The sequence below is a fragment of the Ammospiza caudacuta genome, chromosome 23 (assembly GCF_027887145.1).
Source record: "Ammospiza caudacuta isolate bAmmCau1 chromosome 23, bAmmCau1.pri, whole genome shotgun sequence".
Classification (NCBI taxonomy): Eukaryota; Metazoa; Chordata; class Aves; order Passeriformes; family Passerellidae; genus Ammospiza; species Ammospiza caudacuta.
In genome coordinates this window covers 3745126-3762640 of record NC_080615.1, presented here as the reverse complement: position 1 = coordinate 3762640, position 17515 = coordinate 3745126, and the positions used below count along the sequence as shown (strand labels likewise).

Below are 17515 nucleotides of genomic sequence, written 5' to 3'. Positions count from 1 at the left end.
CACAAGGCCTCAGCAATGACACAATTCCCCAATAAAGGTGGCAGGGAAGGTGTGAGACAGAAGTAGAAGGGAAAGGAACAATTATGAAATTGTAATCCTGCAGTTCTTCAGTCTATAAATAAAGCTTCTGTATTTTCCATCTATTTGTAACCCTGCAATTCTTTAGTGTAGAACTTCAAACTCCACACACAGTGGGAGCTGCTGCTTCCCCATTCGGGGCAGACACAACAATTCCTCTCCAGGCCTGGCAATCAAGGACACCTCACTGCCTCAGGGCCCAGAGATGGAAACAAAAGGGAGTTGGGGAAGCAAACTTGGGGTCAATGACTTCATTAGCTGAAGCTGGAATTGGCAGATTCACCCCCAATATGCAAATGGACCAAACTTATAAAAGTGTGAAAGCTGTGACTCATTGTCCATTTTTTGGGTGGGTTTTGTCTGCCTGAAATGTACCTGCAGACCATTCAATAAATATAACTGCTTTTTGTTCCCTTAATTTTGTCTCTGTTTTTAGGAAAGCCCAAAAAGGCGCCAGTTTTGTTCTTTAGGTGATGAGCTGACACTCTAAAGGGCTCAGGCTCACAATAACACAAAGAACACCCCCACAGCCACCAACAAAACAACCCTTGCAGGAGCGTGTCCCCCCAGGGGTAACTTTAAATACAGATTTATTTCAGGTTTGCTACTGACGCACAAACAGCAGAGATCGATGTTCAGTATACATGGTATACACAAAGCAGCCAGAACTGTCGGCATCTCCGTCCTCCTGCTGCACCCTCAGCAGAAGAACCTCACACGGGCAATCCCTCCCCTCCTCAGCAACCAGGCTGACAATTTCTCGGTGGCTTAGAAAGCAGCTGTGGCATGGCAGGACACCAAAGGGCAGCTCCTCAGAGCTCTGTCCCCAGAGGGAAGCGCAGCGGGCTCAGATATGCAGGAAAACCCCCAGAAAATGGGTGGTATGTTCATGGGAATGGAGACCTGGAAGGGATTTCCTAAGAACATTAACTCCTGTTCCCTGCTGTGCAGAGCAACCACAACATCTGCTCCTGGCTCTGTGGAGCAGCGTGGAGACCTAAAACATGATTGTGCTGAAAGAGGCATCAGATGGATCCTCTAGGAGGATCCCCAGGGAGGCTGAGCCCACAAATACTGTCACAAGGAGTTTGTGAGCAGCTGCAAAGGCCTAAGAAGGGAACTCTCGTGCCACCTGTCCCATTTCTTGTCATTCTCACCTTGCCCACAGCTGGAGACCTCCTGGAGCCACCCAAGGGGCAGAGGAGTTTCCTTGTTGGACCTCCAACAAGCATGGCAGGCTCCAAGCCTTTATTTGCTGAGATGGCATCTTCTGCCTACCCAAAATCTGTGTCTGACCCCTAAAATACCTCTCTGCTGATCCCAGTGACTGCACAGCTTGACCCAGAAGCTTTGGCTTGCTCACAGTCACAGCTCGTTGATTGAGGCACCTGCATCAGTGACAAAGCAAAAAATTCAATGGTGCCTTGATGATTTGATCTGAGCAAGAGACCTCAATGATGAATGGGGTTTGGGAGAGGTAAAACAGCCTCTGACACAACAGGCATGATGCTACAAAACCGTCAGAGGTGCAGAATAACCCCCGAGGCACAGAACAAGCCCAGAATAACTGGAGGGGGGAAATGGTTGTAGATGCTTTGCAGCAGCAAGAGGGTTGACAGTCCCTCATTCCCTGCATGCCTGAACCCCACTGAGCCCCTTTTTTCCTCAGGAAAGCCAAAGACCCAGATTGATCTCCCTCTCCCTCAGCTCCTTAGGGATGCCAGGGTAGTGACCCCAGCTCTGATAGAGCTCAGGATATCTCAGGCAGGCTTTACACAGAGGAAAAAATATCCCAGCCTGGTTAAAGGCTGGAGGCTATGGGATGTCTGGGCATGACATACTGGTCCCATTGAGCACCATTTCCAGAGCAAAGCAAAGTCTCAGTGGCTGGGGGGGCTGTGTCTGACCCTGTGGAACTACAGCACAGCTGCTTGCTGCTTTTTTGGAATGACAGCTCAAACCTCAGGTCCACTGTGATCCCTTTCAGCCCTGAAAAGCTTCAGGTGGACCAGAGTGTAAAGGAGCATCCAGATGTTCACACAGCCCCATCCCAAAGCACCATAGGAAACCTCAGGCTGGTGAGATCCCCTGGGAATAACACCAGCCCTACTATGCAAGGTTTACACCCACCAGGAGGGGAGGAAGGAGGTTAAAAAAATACAGAGTTAAGCACCATAAAATTTACACTGGTCAGGTCATAAACATGAGGAGAGAATGAAAATAAAGCCACCACCTTCCAGCCTGGCCCAGGGATGCTGCTGGGACAACGAAGTCCCCACCAGCAAGCCCTGAAGGCATCAGTCCCAGTGCCTCATCGCACCGGTGGTCGTTGCATTGGTAAATCCTTTTGGTCCCATTTAGCATGAGTGTTGGGGGAGTCCAGGGAGAAGGGAGGTAGGGTTGGTCCTGGGAAGGTGGGGGGAGGCTTCATCTGTGCAATTTAGGGGCCTCTCCCTGCCTGTACTGCAGATCATCACAGGCAGGGATGATCCTCCTCGCTTCCATCTGTCCCCCCAGTTCCCAGCCTCCACCGGTGGTTTCCGTGTCGTCCAGTGGCTTCGAGGTAGATGTTCATTCCCGCTCTGTCTCCAAGCGACCTGGTTGGTAAAAGCCCTCTCTCCCAGGTGCGCGGGGCTGTCCCCACACCCAGGTCCCTTTTTATTCCCAGTTTTTTTTCTTATTTTTCCCCCTTTTGCTATGTGCTATGGACATCTCCCCCACTCCCAACCTCTGGCACACGCCCTTCCTCGCAGGCACCCCTTGACCTGCTCAGCACGGCCTCAAGGTGCAGAAATCCAGCTCCTGCGGCTTCCTCCGAAAATTGCAACTCTCCCGGGGCAGCAGGCGCCCAGTGGGCACCACGCACTTCAACGCCCGTCTCTTGAAACCCCGACCACAGCTCTTGGAGCAGGAAGACCAAGGTCCAGCTTCCCAGGCCGGGCAGGGCTCGCCGCAGAGCCGGACGTCGGCGGGTCGCTGCGCGGCGTCGCACTCGGCGGCCGGCTGGCCGTAGGAGTCGCGGCAAGCCACGGAGCGCTTCTGCAAGCCATCGCCACACGTGACAGAGCACGCCTCCCAGCCACCCACCGCCCACTTGTACGAGGGCCGCTTGTAGCTCGGCCTGCCGCCGTCCAGGCGGTTGGACAGGCTGAGCACGCTGTTGTTGAGGTCCGGCGGGGTCTTGCCCTCCTTCTTGTAGGAGGATTTATCCTCCTTGCTCTCCTTGGGGAGGTAGAAGGAGTAGCGCACGCGGGGAGGGGTCATCTTTCCCACAGAGAGCACCTCCAGAGTCAGGGGTTCCTGGATGGGTTTGAAGGCCTGGAGGCTCTCGACGGCGGTGCCGGTGCCGCTGTAGCGCAGGACGCTGCCCTTGACCATGAGGTCCCTCTCGACGGCCGAGACGATGAAGTGGCCGTTGAGCAGGTACTTGCCCTGCGCGTTCTTCAGCGCCAGGTAGTTGTCATCGCTGACGAGGCCTTTGTAGCCCCGCTGGCGGATGTCGATGTTGGAGGCGCCCGCGGGGATCACCACCACAAAGTTGTAGCCATGCCTGAAAGGGAAGAGCAGGCAGGGCAGTGTAGCAGAATTGGCTAAGACCCAGTGGAGGGCTGAGACTTAACAGTAGGAATTGCTGAGTCATGATGAGACAGCAAAATAAGCTCCTGTCTTCTGCTGCTCGGACCCTAGCTTATCTCTGTGACCCCATAGGTCACTTTCCCCTAACCCCTACTATTGGACAAATTTAGATCCCTCTGTACCCTATGAAAAGGGGCTGGTTTAGCCCATTCGGGAGAAGAAAAGCCGTAGCTGGAACCCTCCACAGACCCCTCAATAAACCCATCACTGTGGAACCATCAGGACCTCTCCTTCTCTCTCTCATCTGCTTCTTCCCCTAGCCCTCTGGTGCCTTAGCAAGCAAAGAGCTGAAATCATAAGAGAGCTGATAGTCACTAAAGAGCTAAAACCCACTTAGCTTGCTTAAGGTACCCACGGCTAGGAGTGGCCTGGGTATTTGGACACACTGTCTCCAAGAGGGATTGAGCTATCCGCATAGGACTGCCTTGCTCAGGGGCAAAGCCTGCTCTGCAGGCTGGGGCAGGGGGGAGACTTTGGGGCAGGACACCAGGCACAGAAAACAATGCACAGACCACACTTCAGGTGAAAAAGATATGAACACATGAAAGAAAAACTGTCCAGAACCAGCAAAAAGTGAGAAAGCGCCAAACCTTTGCCCAAGATGCAGAAAAAAGAAATCACTATGCAAATCAATGTTATTCCAAATATGATATAGATAGAAATCTTCTATTGTGAAAAATGCTTGCCAGGGAGGGAAACCACCATGTAAAGATAAAAGTGTTAGTAATGATTCAATTACCCAAAATGTCTCTGAAGAGAAAACATTTGGGAAATGTCAATCAGCTCCTATCTGTGACATGGGGAATTACTTCAGCCCTGATATCCTCCCACCCCTTTTGTCTTCTTCCTGTGAGGACCAGTTTGAATTTCCTTGCTGCGTTGAGTTTTGCATAGGCTGATGTCACCCACTTACAGGAAGATGCTTCAGCCCCTCTGGCTCAACAGCACTCCATCAGCAGAAGTCAGCAGGACATTAAATGTGTTGTGGTGCTCCTTCAGAGCCAGGCCAGGTGTCTGTGCAGTGATGTGCACGAGCACCAGCAGATCTGGCTCAGGATGGATTTATCCCATCACCATCTCCACAATCCTGCATGCCCCACACCAAAACAGAGAGCTGGGAGTTGGGGAAGCACACATGATAAATGAACACTCACATGGGTTTGGTGAACAAGCCTGAGACCTTCTTGCAGCTCTTGTTGTCTCCTCCGCAGACGCTGCATTTGTCAAACTTCTTCTTGGAGCCCAATTTTCCATCACAGCCTGCCTTGATGCATTTGCCCTGGACACAGACCGAGGTGGAGTCTGGGGAGCAAGGGGTGCCATCCACAACCTAAACCAGGTGAGAAAAACAAGCTGCTGCATTACCCTCTCACACCCCACCCAAGGCCTCCCAGCTGTGCCCATCCCACCCCAATCCATCTGACAGCTCCTGAGGAGATTCCAGCAGGCACCATGTCACTCTTTGCTCATGTTCTGCTTTGCAGGCAGGATTTTGGGGTCTCTGAGAAGAGACAGATGGGACTACATCCCTTTTCTCCCATCCACAGAATTTCCTGCCCTTTCCATTGCAGGGAACAAGCTGCACAGGGGACACTGCCAACACCATCCCACTCAGTCCTATGTCTGGATGTCCACTCTGCCACTGCATCCCCAGTACCCAAACTATCATCCTCTATCTCAGGACCACAGGAATACGCCAGAGGCACCTTTACAAGAGGTAAAAATGTCATCTTCTAGAGGAAGACCCTCCATGGACCAGCTCCAGTGCCAAGCTGATTCATACCACACTGGTGGCACCTCACCTAACACCATCCACCCACCAGACAAGGAAAGTCAATTCATCTCCAGGGGCACTGGAGCCATCCCACAGTCCAGGCGCTGACCCTGGGGGTCTCTCACCAACCTTGGGTGCCAGCACATAGAAGTAGCCGGTGCCGTTGGCCCTGCAGATGAGCTTGCACTTATCCCGGGGCGAGACACCGGAGTATTTGGGAACCCAGGAGACAGAGGCAGTCAGGCGGTTCGTGCTGTGGCTGTAGCCATTGAAAGCCTCGCACTGCTCCTCACGGAAGCTCTTCCCTGGTACTGAAAACAACAGAGAGTTGGTGTTGGGCACCAGCCTGCACCTCCAGCTTTGGTTTTCTGGGGTGGTTACAGCTGAGCCCCAGGCCTTACCGGCAGCAGCGCAGGGCTCCAGGTTGCAGGAGCGGTACTTGACGCGGATGCCCTCGCAGTAGGAGCCCCCGTTGGCCGGCACGGGGTCGCTGCACTCGCGCCTGGCCAGCTGCACCCCGCCACCACAGCTGCGGGAGCACGGCCCGTACGGCGCCCACCTAGCCCAGCCGCCATCCACCTGCAGGGAGGGACAGCCTGAGGGGCTGCACACCCATCATCCTCATTCTTTCACTCCATCACCGCCATTCCTTCTCAAGGAAAACCTACAACTGCTGCACACCCATCACCCCATCACCTCCACACTTGGAGCCATTCCATTCTCAAGGAAAACCTCCAACCACTGCACACCCCATCATCTCCACACTTGGAGCCATTCCTACACAAGGAAAACCTCCAACCCCTGCACACCCATCATCCCCACACCTGGAGCCATCTCTTCTCAAGGAAAACCTCCAACTGCCCACAAACAGAATGACTGAATAAGGAAGTTGGAAGAGATCTCTAAGATCATCGAGTCCAACCTATGCCCTAACACCTCAACCAGACTATAGCCCCAAGTGCAATGTGTACCCTGTACTTGCTGAGTGGGGAATTTGGGGGCTCCCAGCAGAGGCACTCACCCTGTACTCACTGAGTGACCCTGTGGGGTGTTTTTGTGTCTCCCAGCACAGGCACTCACCCTGTACTTGCTGAGTGGAGTGTTTGGGGGTTCCCAGCACAGGGACCCATCCTCTACTCACTGAGTGGAGTGTTTGGGGGTTCCCAGCACAGGGACCCATCCTGTACTCACTGAGTGGGGTGTTTGGGGGTTCCCAGCACAGGGACCCATCCTGTACTCACTGAGTGGGGTGTTTGGGGGTTCCCAGCAGAGGCACTCATCCCGCACTCATTGAGTGACCTGTTTTTGCGTTCCCAGCAGAGGCACTCAACCCTGTACTCACTGAGTGACCTGTTCTGGGCTCCCATCATTGGCACTCAACCTGCACTCACTGAGTGACCTGGTTTTGGGGTGTTTCAGGTTCCTAGCATTGTCACTCACCCTGTACTTGCTGACGTTGTGCCTCTCCACGCAGGCTCCCTTGAGGCAGAAGCGCCCGTCGCCGCAGGCGGTGCCGTCGGCCCAGGGGAAGTGCCGGGTCTGGCACACGATCTGCCCGCGGGCCTTGCCCGTGCACCACAGCTTGGCACAGTACTGCATGTAGGGGCAGGGCTTGGAGCCCACCCCGAAGGCCAGCTCGCACTGCTGGTTCAGGCTGTAGCTGGTGCCCGGCAGGTCCTCGGGCAGAGGGATGGGTTTGGCAGGCTGGTCCAGCAGACAGTCCCCTGCAGGAGTGGGAGAGGGTCTGTCAGCTCCTGGGGGCTGTAGGGACCAGGGTGGGGAGGGAAGGCACTGCTGCAGGGAGATGAGGGAGAGATTGGGCCAAAGCTAGCCCAGGGATGCCCTCAACCTGGGCTGTATCCCAGACGCAGATGATTCCATCCCCTGGTGATTCCTTAGAGCTCTGCCAGCAGCCTGAGTGCAGATGTCACTGCTGGGGACACCCAGGAGGTCTGGACACTACAGAAATGCTGCCAACCTCCCATTTCCTTCTGAATTTGTTTGCAGAGTCAAAAGAGGAAGAGCTCTACAACCAACCATCTTTTCCCAGTAAGGACCTGCAGGGCTGGACCCTGTTCCCAGGGGACAGGGACACGGGCAGGGGGTGAGGGGCACAGCAGGGCTCACCATGGCCACTGTCCAGGAAGTCAGTGATGATGGCAGCGCTGCAGGCTGACCAGGGGTTGGCACGGTCGATCTGGATGAGGGTGGGGGACATCATGTGGTTGGTCTTCAGCCGGCCAAAGACCTCCTCACAGGCCTTCACATTGTCGTGGGGCATGTTGAACACGTGCCCTGGGGGTGGGATAAGGGAGGCAGCATGAATAACCTAGCACAGCACGAGAGCAGGAACCCCCCCAGCTTCTTTCAGCAGAGACGGAGACATGGAGTGGGGCAGACCCACAAGGATTACAGCTGTGGACAGCCCAGAAGAGCCAGCAAACATTCCAGCCCTCTCCCAGATGCCTCATGCACGTGGAAAGCACAGGGGAAAGGAAGGGCAAGGGAAGTTGTGAAGAGAAGGTGACAGGTGACTTCAGCAGCTGCACAGAGGTAGGTGTGCCCTCTGCCTGTTATTTCAGGCTCCTGAATCCTGGAAACCCAGCTGTGGGAGCAACCATGAGAGCAAAGCTCCTTCAGCTCCCTCAGCAGCCCTTTCCCATCTGGCTCAGGGGGAAAGGCAGAATTTCCCTATCACCAGTGTTTTGTGGAGATAAACAAAACTCCACAACTTTTGTGAAAGTTGTAAAGCTGGTGTGTTTATTACAGCACTGGACGCATGTGGGAATCATTTTCTTAAAATGACATGGGTACCTCTGGGAACTTCAGGTCTCTTTTAATCTCCTTCTCAAATACATATGCATACAATTTCACGATAACTGAAATTCATGCATATTCATTTTTATGAATTTTGCATGACATTTGCTGCTAGTTCTTCTTTATCAGGAAGAATTTCTCGGTCAACTTGACTTGCTTCACAGCAGTCTCTGTCCCTCTCTATCACTCTCTGTCTCTTTCCCTTTTATCTGTCTTTCACTGAAGCAGTTTCTTTGAGCCTAAGCTTTTGCAGTCAGAAGCTACATACTTAAAGATGTACATTCTACTTAAATCAAAATAGATTTCTACTCTAGAAAATTTCTACTCTGCCTCACCAGGTACCACCTGTTGTCTCATCTCCCAGAGGCCAAAACCAGGGCAGTCTGAACCCTGGGAGTGCTGCTGAGAGGAAGAGGAGGGCGGGAGCCTTACCCAGCTCGTGGGCAGTGGTGAAGGCCGAGGGCAGCCCGTCGTCCTCGATGACGGAGCAGCTGCGCTTGGGGTCACACATGGTGCCCACGTCTGCCATGCCCAGCGTGTCACAGGTGGTGGCACCACACAGGTCCTGCCAGGCACACAGGGAAGGGGTTAGCACAGGGGACAGCACAGGTGTGGCACTGTTCTCCTTTCCCACCTCATCCCTGGCCACCACGGGGAGCTCCTGATGGGAAGAAAGCCCAAAGAGGTGGAAACCACACCTCAGTCCTGACCCAGCCCAGGCTGCAACCCTGTGTTTGCACTGAACCCCGCACCAGGGATGTGTGTAGCACCCTGCCCTGCCTTCAGCAACAGCTTTTCCTACCCAAACAGCTCCTCCGGCCAGGGTGGAGCTGGTTTTGTCACAGATGAGCCAGTTTGGTTCACTTGGTCTTAAGTGTGAGCTCAAGGACTAGACCCAGGTGGGATGGGAACACATGTGGCCTGAAGGGTTGAGCCACTTCTCAATCTCATTTCTCGGCTTCTTCCAAGGAAAAAGAAAGCCCTGGACCAGGTCCAGAGGTTTCCAAGGCTAAAGAAGGTGCTCCTGCCTCTCTAAGACACTCTGCAGCCATCCTTCAAGGAGCAACCAAGCCCAGCTGATCAAAGGAGGAACCGGCCCAGGAGGAACCAGCCCAGGAATGGGATGCTGGGGTTGGAGCAGGATTGTGTGGGATGGAATGGGATGCTGGGGTTGGAACAGGATGGAATAAAGGGTGGGATGGGATGGGATGGGATGGGATGGGATGGGATGGGATGGGATGGGATGGGATAAGGGGCAGGATGGGATGGGGTGGGATGGGAATGGAATGAGGTGGGATGGGGGAGTGGGACAGGATAGAATTGGGGTGTTGGAGGAACCAGCCCAGGCTTCCACCCCCACATTGAAGACATCCTACATAGATGTTGCCAGCAGAGAGGCTAGGAAGGGTCTCATCATGGGCAGATCTGCCCTTTTTCAGGTGCTCGTGCTAAAAAAAAAGTCCATTTAAGACACACCAATACTGCAGCCTGGCAGCAACCTTGTCCCACGTGCCCCCTTCCCCTGCTGGGTGTGGTTTGGCTTTGGGAGGGCTGGAGCATCCTCCCCTCCCTGGGTGCTGCCCCAGGGCTGCCAGGGAGGCCATGCAGCGGGCACGGAGCTGTTTTCCACATGAAAAGAAAAGTAAGGGACTCTCTGGGCGCTCCCATGCTATAAATAAGTGTGATTCATGCTCAGCACTCGCCCAGCCAAAGCGCCTGGGTTGCTCAGAATCCTACAGGAGCTGCTCTGCCAATATTTCCAGCAAGGTTTCCAAGCTGCAGGCATTCCCGCGCAGGCAGGTTCAGCCGTGGGTAAATCACAGCCCTGATGACTTCAGAGAGCCCCAGCCGGGCCTGAGATGGCTTTAACAGGAGACCTGGGGCCACAGCAGGACAGGCATCTCCAGAGGTGACGTGAAGAAACGTCTGGGTCTGCTCTGGTGGTGGAAAACCCCAGCACACAACTGAGCTCAGCGCTTTGCTCTGCAGTTTCCCTGCCCAGCTGGGGCCCTGCTGCATCCCTGATCCCAGAGGAAGAGGTGGCAGCCCCACCTTGCCCTGGCAGTGCCACCACTGCTGGGCACAGGTTGGTTAACGGTGCTGGCAAGCCCAGGGGCAGAGTCCCAGACTCCAAACACACCAAGACCCAGTGGCAGCACCACCCTGAGGCAACCCAGGGGGGCAGCTTGCCCAGGAGCCCCTGCCCATGCTCTGATTTTGAATGGTCTCGCTGCTGCTGAGGGGAGTTCCTCACCTGTCCCTAATCCAAAAACATCTGGTCAGGGATAATGGAAGGAGAAAATGCAAAATGCTCTGGCCAGCCCTGGGGGTTTGGGGGCGAGGATGAGGCATGGGGAGGAATGTCCCAGCCCCACAGCTCCCTGCTCAGTGCTCTCTGAAGAGCTCTCAGTGCTCTTTGAAGAGTTCTTTCCTCGCCAGCACAGCGAGCCTTGGCTCCCAGCCCAACACCTGCACTGACACACTGACCCACTTCTCGCTCTGAGCCTCGCTGGGATTCACCACCAGCAGCTCTCTGGGGGCTTTTCCCTCACCACAGCCTCCTCAGGACAGCCTGGGTGTGCCAGGCAGCATCTCTGGGCTTCAATGACAGGTCCTGATCCCCCACCTGCACACCTCCTTCAGCCTTGCCAGTGTTGAGGCTGCTCAGGAGGGGAGCAGAGAGAAATTAGAGGTTTAAGGTGGAAAGCACCGTGCAAGGAGCCAGCTCTGCCTTTGCTCTCTGTCACTGGTGTCCCCTCTGCTGGCACAGGTACAGGGAGGACCCTTGGTCTCCCAAGGGGCTGCAGGCAACCTGCTCAGTGCATCAGCACTCTGACAGCCTGACCTTCCTGCATGGCACCTCCCAAGGCTTCTCATCATCCCTTGTGAGCTTCTCAAGATGTTCCACAGGTCAGTCAGGGGGATCCTTGAGCATTAATTCACCTGCTCAGAATCATAAGATCTCTCCCTGCCACAGAGGCTTCCTGTGTGCATCCAAAGCAACTCCAAAAAGCTGAGGCTTGAGCTGCAGTTTCCAAATTCCCACCGGTGCTAGGCTGCAGCCAGATCTTCCTTCATGCAACTTCCCTTTGGTTTTACAGCAAGCAAAGATGTGCAGCCGGTGTGAGGTCCAGGAGGGGTGGGAAGGATGGACAAGCCCCTTGCCATGGTGTGCAGGGATATTTCCAGGAGGGCAGCTGAAGCTCTGCAGGACCCTCCAACAAGCAGTGGCTCAGGCAGGAAGGGAATCTGCACCCTCCAGCTGATCAGGACTGAGCTTCCCAAAGGCAAATCCATCATTCAGTGTTGGAAGGGAGCAAATCCAAGCAGTAAAAGAGAGCCCCATTCGTCAGCAGCTCATCATCACAGTGAAAACTGCCTATCAACCAGGCTGGAGGTGAAATTTAAGTCGGGGGCTTATGTAACAGCTTTTTGGCAGGAAGATAAGCTTTGGGATGTCAGGGGACCACAGATGGATGCACTCAAGGAAGGCAGATGTCTCCCTGACCATGTGCCTTTGCATTGAGCTTGCTTTGGGATTTCAGGAATGGATGGTTTAGCAATGTGTAAAAAATGCAGCCCAGACGTGATCCACATCTTTTGAATGGCTGGGACCGGCTCTGTCCCACGTGCAGCTCCAGTGACCTCACGGGGCTTCCACCAGAGGTGGAGCTGCCTGGTGTCAGCAGAGGTGTCAGCAGAGTCCTCCTCTGTCAGCTGCTCCAGCAGCCTGGCCTTCCATCCTGCCTGTGCTCCCCGAGGATTTACAGCTGGCCCGGGGCGGGGAGGACAAGAGGACACACAGGACAAGATCCTACACGTCCTGCACAGCTCAGTCCTGCTCCAGCCCCTGCTGAGCCCAGGCTAGGGACAGCTGGACTGAGCTGGATGCTATATCCTTCCCACCCACCACAAATGCTTGACCTGGAAAAAAAATTTTGGGAATGGTCTCCCTGCTGCTGAGGGGAGTTCCTCACCTGTCCCTAATCCAAAAACATCTGGGCAGGGATAGTAGAAGGAGAAAATGCAAGGAGCCTTTTCTGCCAAAGCCTGCTGCAGCCAAGATAAGACAAAGACGTGACTGACCCCTCCAAGCCGGGCTCATCCTCCTCCCATCCCATCAGGGATTTTGGGATGCAGGCACTGGACTGATGTCCACACTGAGACAGGACTATAGGGAGGGAGGAACAGTGGGGAGAGGCTGTGGGAGCTTTGGTGTCACCCAGATTGTGGGGGTGGGAGGATGCAGAGCTCGTCCCACACGCCACATCACCACAGAGCCCTGCCAGAGGCAGCTCCAAGCCTCTCTCCCACCCCAGGGATGTAGCCAGCCCACAGCACTGGGGGCAGTGGCTCTCTGCTCTCCCCCACTCGAGGGCTGGAGTGCTGGCTGATCTCTGGTGCTTCACTTCCAGCCCTGAACCGGCTCCACGCAGCGCAGCCAGTGCTGAGGAGAGGTCCAGGTTCTCAGGAGAACCTCAGGCATGAGTCAGAGGAAGCAGGGAGAGGTTTTTTCTTGGCAGGTGGCACTGTGAGCTCTTCCCAGCTGGGGAGGGGGAACAGGACCATGCTCCTCCTCTTCTGGGCTCAGACCTCTCATTTCAGGGCGCACTCGGAGCCGCAGGGCACTCGCTGCCAAGCTCCTGCATGGAGGCAGGAGATGGAGCAGCAGGTTTCTGCCTGTGGACACCTCCTGGCCCCACTCACCCCATGGCAGGGATTTTTCCAGGCTGCTAGCCAAAACCTGCCCAGGGGACAGCAAGGCTGGCCCAAGTCTGCTTGCCCCATGCCTCTGGCCCCCCCACCCAGCATCTGAGAGTGGAGGTTCCCTGGGAAACAGGGACAGGCACAGGTACAACCTCCCCCAGCATGCACACAGGTGGCAGAACACCTCAGCCCAGTGCTCCGTGCCGGGGGGAGCAGCTCCTCGGGCCCCCCTGCACCCACCTGCTTGGTGAAGAGGATGGCGGTGTCCCAGTACTCGGGGTGCTTGTCGCTGACCTTGTTCCACTTCTTCTGCCAGGCGCAGAAGTTGCGCAGGGTGAGGGCGGCGTTGCTGGTGACTTTGGGCCCCTTGTCATCCTGCCCGATCAGGAGGAACTTGACCACGGAGATCTGGATGGGGTTACGGATGCTGGGGTGCTTGTAGAGGCGGGCGGCCGTGGCCATCAGGGTGAGCAGGTAGTGCTGCAGGTCATCCCCGTGGAACTTCACCATCGACTCGTCGGCCACCACCAAGGTCTCCACGTAGCGCGGGACCGAGGCGAAGCGCTTGGCGCGGCCGCCTTTGCCCCCCGCACGCCCCCGGTACTTGTCGAGCGCCTGCAGCACGCCGGGGGTGAGCCCGGAGCCCACGGCGCACCGGGGCGCTCCGGCCCCGACGGGGCGGCCGGGGCTGCGGCGCTGCAGGCGGTGGAGCCCCCCGGGCGCGCCCCCCGGCACCGGGCTGATCAGGTACTCGGCTCCCCGGTAGCCGAAAGCGCCGCGGAGCCCCCCGCACAGGCTGAGGGCGGCGAAGGACTCGCGGTCGGCGTTGACATCCCCCGAGTAGAAGCAGTGGCGGAGCGCGGGCAGCGGGCGGGCGGCCGCCCCCAGGTAGTGCGCGGCGAAGGCGGGCGCGATGAAGCGGGCGTCGGGGGAGAGGTGGAGGTAGAAATCCTCCCCGAACGCCGAGAGCTGGATCACCACCGCCTGCCCCCCGCGCGGGGGCTCGGCAGGGCCGCCCCTGAAGTAAGCGGGCCCGTTGATGTCGGGGTCCAGGCGCAGCGGGGTGACCAGCGCCGAGTCGGGCTCCGGGGCAGCCCCCGCGCTCAGCAGCAGCAGCGGCAGCAGCGGCAGCATCGTCCCGGCTGCTCAGGCCGGCCGCATCGGGGTTCGGGGGAGGCGCGGGGGGGAGAAAGCAGCGCCCGGCCCCCCCCTTCCTCCCTCCTCCTCCTCCTCCTCCTCCTCCTGGACCCGCGGAGGCTGGAGGAGCGGAGCGGCCCCGCCGGTACCTGCTTCGCGGGGCGCACCGCGCTCTTATAGCGGCGGAGCGGGGCGCGGCTTGGCCCCGCCGCAGGCACCGCGGGGCGGGGGCCGGGGCCGAGCGGGGCCGAGCGGGGCCGGCCGAGGAGCCGAGCGGAGCCGGGAGAGAACCGCGCTCCGCCCGGGGCTGCCGCCGCCTCCCCGGGGCGGAGCGGGGCGGGGGCGCGGCACCGGCGGCAGGACGGGAGGGGATGGAACGGTGCGGTGGGATGGGGTGGGATGGGGTAGGATGGGGTGGGATATGGGTTTGGGATGGGATGGGATGGAGTAGGATGGGGTAGGATGGGGTGGGATGTGGGTTTGGGATGGGGTGGGATGCCTGGGATGGAGTGGGGTGCGTGGGATGGGGTGGGATGTGGTTTGAAATGGGGTGGGATGCGTGGGATGGAGTGGGATGGAGTGGGATGTGGGTTTGAGATGGCATGGGATGGAGTGGGATGTGGGTTTCAGATGGGGTGGGGTGTGGGTTTCAGATGGCATGGGATGGGGTGGGATGGAGTGGGATGCATGGGATGGAGTGGGATTTGGGTTTGAGATGCGGTGGGATAAGATGGGATGGGATGTGGATTTGACATAGGGTGCTATAGAGGGTGGGATAAGATGGGGTGAGATGGACGGGATTGAGGAGTGGGATGGTATTGTGTAGGATGGAATGGGATGCTGGGGTTGGAGCAGGATTGTGTGGGGTGGAATGGGATGCTGAGGTTGGAACAGGAGGGAATGAAGGGTGAGGTGCTTTGGGATGGAGTGAGGTGAGATAGTGCAGGATAAGGGGTGGGATGAGATGAGGTGAGATGGACAGGATTGAGGAGTGGGATAGGATTGTGTGGGGTGGAATGGGATGCTGGGGTTGGAGCAGGATTGTGTGGGATGGAATGGGATGCTGGGGTTGGAACAGGATTGTGTGGGGTGGAATGGGGTGCTGGGGTTGGAACAGGATTGTGTAGGATGGAATGGGATGCTGAGGTTGGAACAGGATGGAATAAAGGGTGGGGTGCTTTAGGATGGGGTGAGGTAAGATAGGGTGGGATGGGACAGGATGGGATGGGATGGGAATGGAATAAGGTGGGATGGGGGGAGGTAGGACAGGATAGGATTGGGCTGTTGGATGGGATGGAGTGGAAGGAGACCCTCTTCACTTTTATTCCTGCAGCAGAGGGAAACTTTGCAGCCCCCAGGGATGCTCCCACCTGCCAGGCTCCCTCCTGCCACTCTCCAGCTTTTCTGTACCCTGCTCTAAGTGAAGGGATGGAGCTCTGTGACCCCACAGGGATGGGGCCTCTGGAGTGCACAAGGCTGTGCAGGGAAGATAAAAGGTCATAGAATCATTGAGTCATGGAACAGTTTGGGTTGGAAAGGACCTTTAAAGGTCAGCTATTCCAGCCCTCCATCCTCTGCTCCGTGCTGGTATTTGGGACAGTTCAGTACAGAGGGGAACCCGCTATTTGGCAGCTGAGGGCTTAGTTCCCAGATTTATTAGGAAGATAAATGTTTTCCACAGCCCAGGGGTGTCTAGCACTGAGATCTGTGCCCCTCTGTGTACCTCCAGACCTGCCAGCCCAGTGTCACACTGCCCCAGCAATTCCTGCATTCACACTGGGGGGATCTCTCTCCACCCACCCCACCCTCATCCAGCTGAGGGCAAAGGCAATTTCCACTCCTGAGCTCAGCCTGCCTTCATCCCTGAGCACCAAAACACACTCCATAGGTGTTAACATCTGCAATATCCCCTGCTCTGAGACTGCAGTACAGCCTGTGTGGGGTACATGGGATTGCCCACAGGGGTCAGCAGAGCAGTGTTTGCAGGGTGCTGGGGCAGGGAATGCTCCTGGCAGGTGGGAACATCTCGCTGTGGATGGGATTTCTGGAGAGCAGTGAAGAGTCCTCAGCAGCAACCTGTAGCTGAGGGACAGATTTATCAGCACCACAAGCACCACAGTTTGGTTCAGTGATGAAATTAAAGCCTCTCATGGACAAACTGGCTTTGATGTGATTTCAGCAAAGGCTGAAACCCTTTGAAATGCAAGCACAGCTGAAGAATGTGTGCATGTATGAAACAGAATCCAAAGTTATTGCCTCAGGCACAGGGCCCACAGCCCACAGCCCACAGCCCGGCTCGTTTTGCTGCCAGTGCATCCCCGTGCTGTGGTTTGCTCAGTCGTGTGCCTTCCAGCTGAGCTTGTGACCCAAAACAACCATCTGACTGTGCTGAGGCAATCAGGGTTTTGTCTGCTGGCCAAAGTGCAACGTGCCCAGAGGTGTTGGTAATGGGCAGCCAGGGAGTGGAGGAGCAAGGGAAGAGAGACAGAATCTTGAGCATCGCGAGGTGCCGGGAGGGAATTTCTCCTTCCCACAGCCTTGCTCTGCTCAGCAGGATGGTTCCTCCAAAGACCACAGCAGCATCCACAGAGCCACAGGCTCCCAGAGCTGCCACCAGATTGGAGATCTTCAAGCCAGAGTTGGTCAGTGCTGCCCCTGAGCTCCAGCCCCTCCATCTGGCAGCTCTCCTCAGGAGGATGAGTCAAACCAAGCTGGCAGGAGCTTTATCTCCAGCCTGGAGAACATCTGATTGTCTCCTGATGGGGAAAGGCAGGGAGAAAATGTGAGTGGTTTGGCTGTGCCTGGGCTGAGACCTGCTGGAAGCTCCAGGCACGGGACAGGCTGTGTCCTGTGATGCTGGGGGTGTGCCATGGGCTGGAACACAGGGATGGACCAGCTGGATCTCCATCCCAGCCTCCCCAGCCCTCACTCTGAGCAGCTGGGAATCACCTGCCCTAAGGCTTTGCAAACCAAACCATCACTTCCCTGCAGCAGCACTTCCCTAACTCAAACCCAAAACAAAAACCAAACCCAGACCCAAATCCTAGCCCTAACCCTTACCCTAACCCTAACCCTAACCCAACCCAAATACAAACCCAAACCCAAACCCTAACCTAACCCTACCTCTAACCCAAACCCTAACCATAATCCAAACCCTAACCATAACCCAAACCCTAATACTAACCCAAACCTAAACCCAAACCCAAACCCAAATCCAAACCCAAACCCTAACCTAAACCCAAGCCCACCTCTAACCCAAACCCTAACCATAACCCAAACCCCAAACCATACACCAAACCCTAACCCAAACCCAAAGCCAAACTCTAACCCTAACCCAAACCCTAACCAAAACCCAAACCCAAACCC

At 56.4% G+C, this 17515-nt stretch overlaps 1 protein-coding gene across 1 annotated transcript; it reads right to left on the bottom strand.

The window, feature by feature from the left end:
- Positions 1-671: 671 nt before the first annotated feature.
- Positions 672-14146, bottom strand: ADAMTS15 (ADAM metallopeptidase with thrombospondin type 1 motif 15). The gene is made up of 8 exons (XM_058819029.1): positions 13253-14146; positions 8738-8870; positions 7616-7783; positions 6929-7212; positions 5890-6067; positions 5618-5799; positions 4869-5044; positions 672-3628 (listed from the first exon to the last, which is right to left on the bottom strand). Exons 1-8 carry the CDS (start codon positions 14144-14146, stop codon positions 2848-2850), a joined length of 2796 nt encoding a protein of 931 aa, XP_058675012.1. The 3' UTR covers positions 672-2847.
- Positions 14147-17515: the final 3369 nt, after the last annotated feature.

Bases quoted from the DNA above. Each gene is read 5' to 3' on its own strand.
- ADAMTS15 (XM_058819029.1), bottom strand. From the start codon at position 14,146: ATGCTGCCGCTGCTGCCGCTGCTGCTGCTGAGCGCGGGGGCTGCCCCG. The intron at 8,871-13,252 runs GTGGGTGCAGGG...TGTGCCTGGCAG, and splicing joins CCATCCTCTTCACCAAGCAG to GACCTGTGTGGTGCCACCAC. The intron at 7,784-8,737 runs GTAAGGCTCCCG...TCCCACCCCCAG, and splicing joins CACCACTGCCCACGAGCTGG to GGCACGTGTTCAACATGCCC.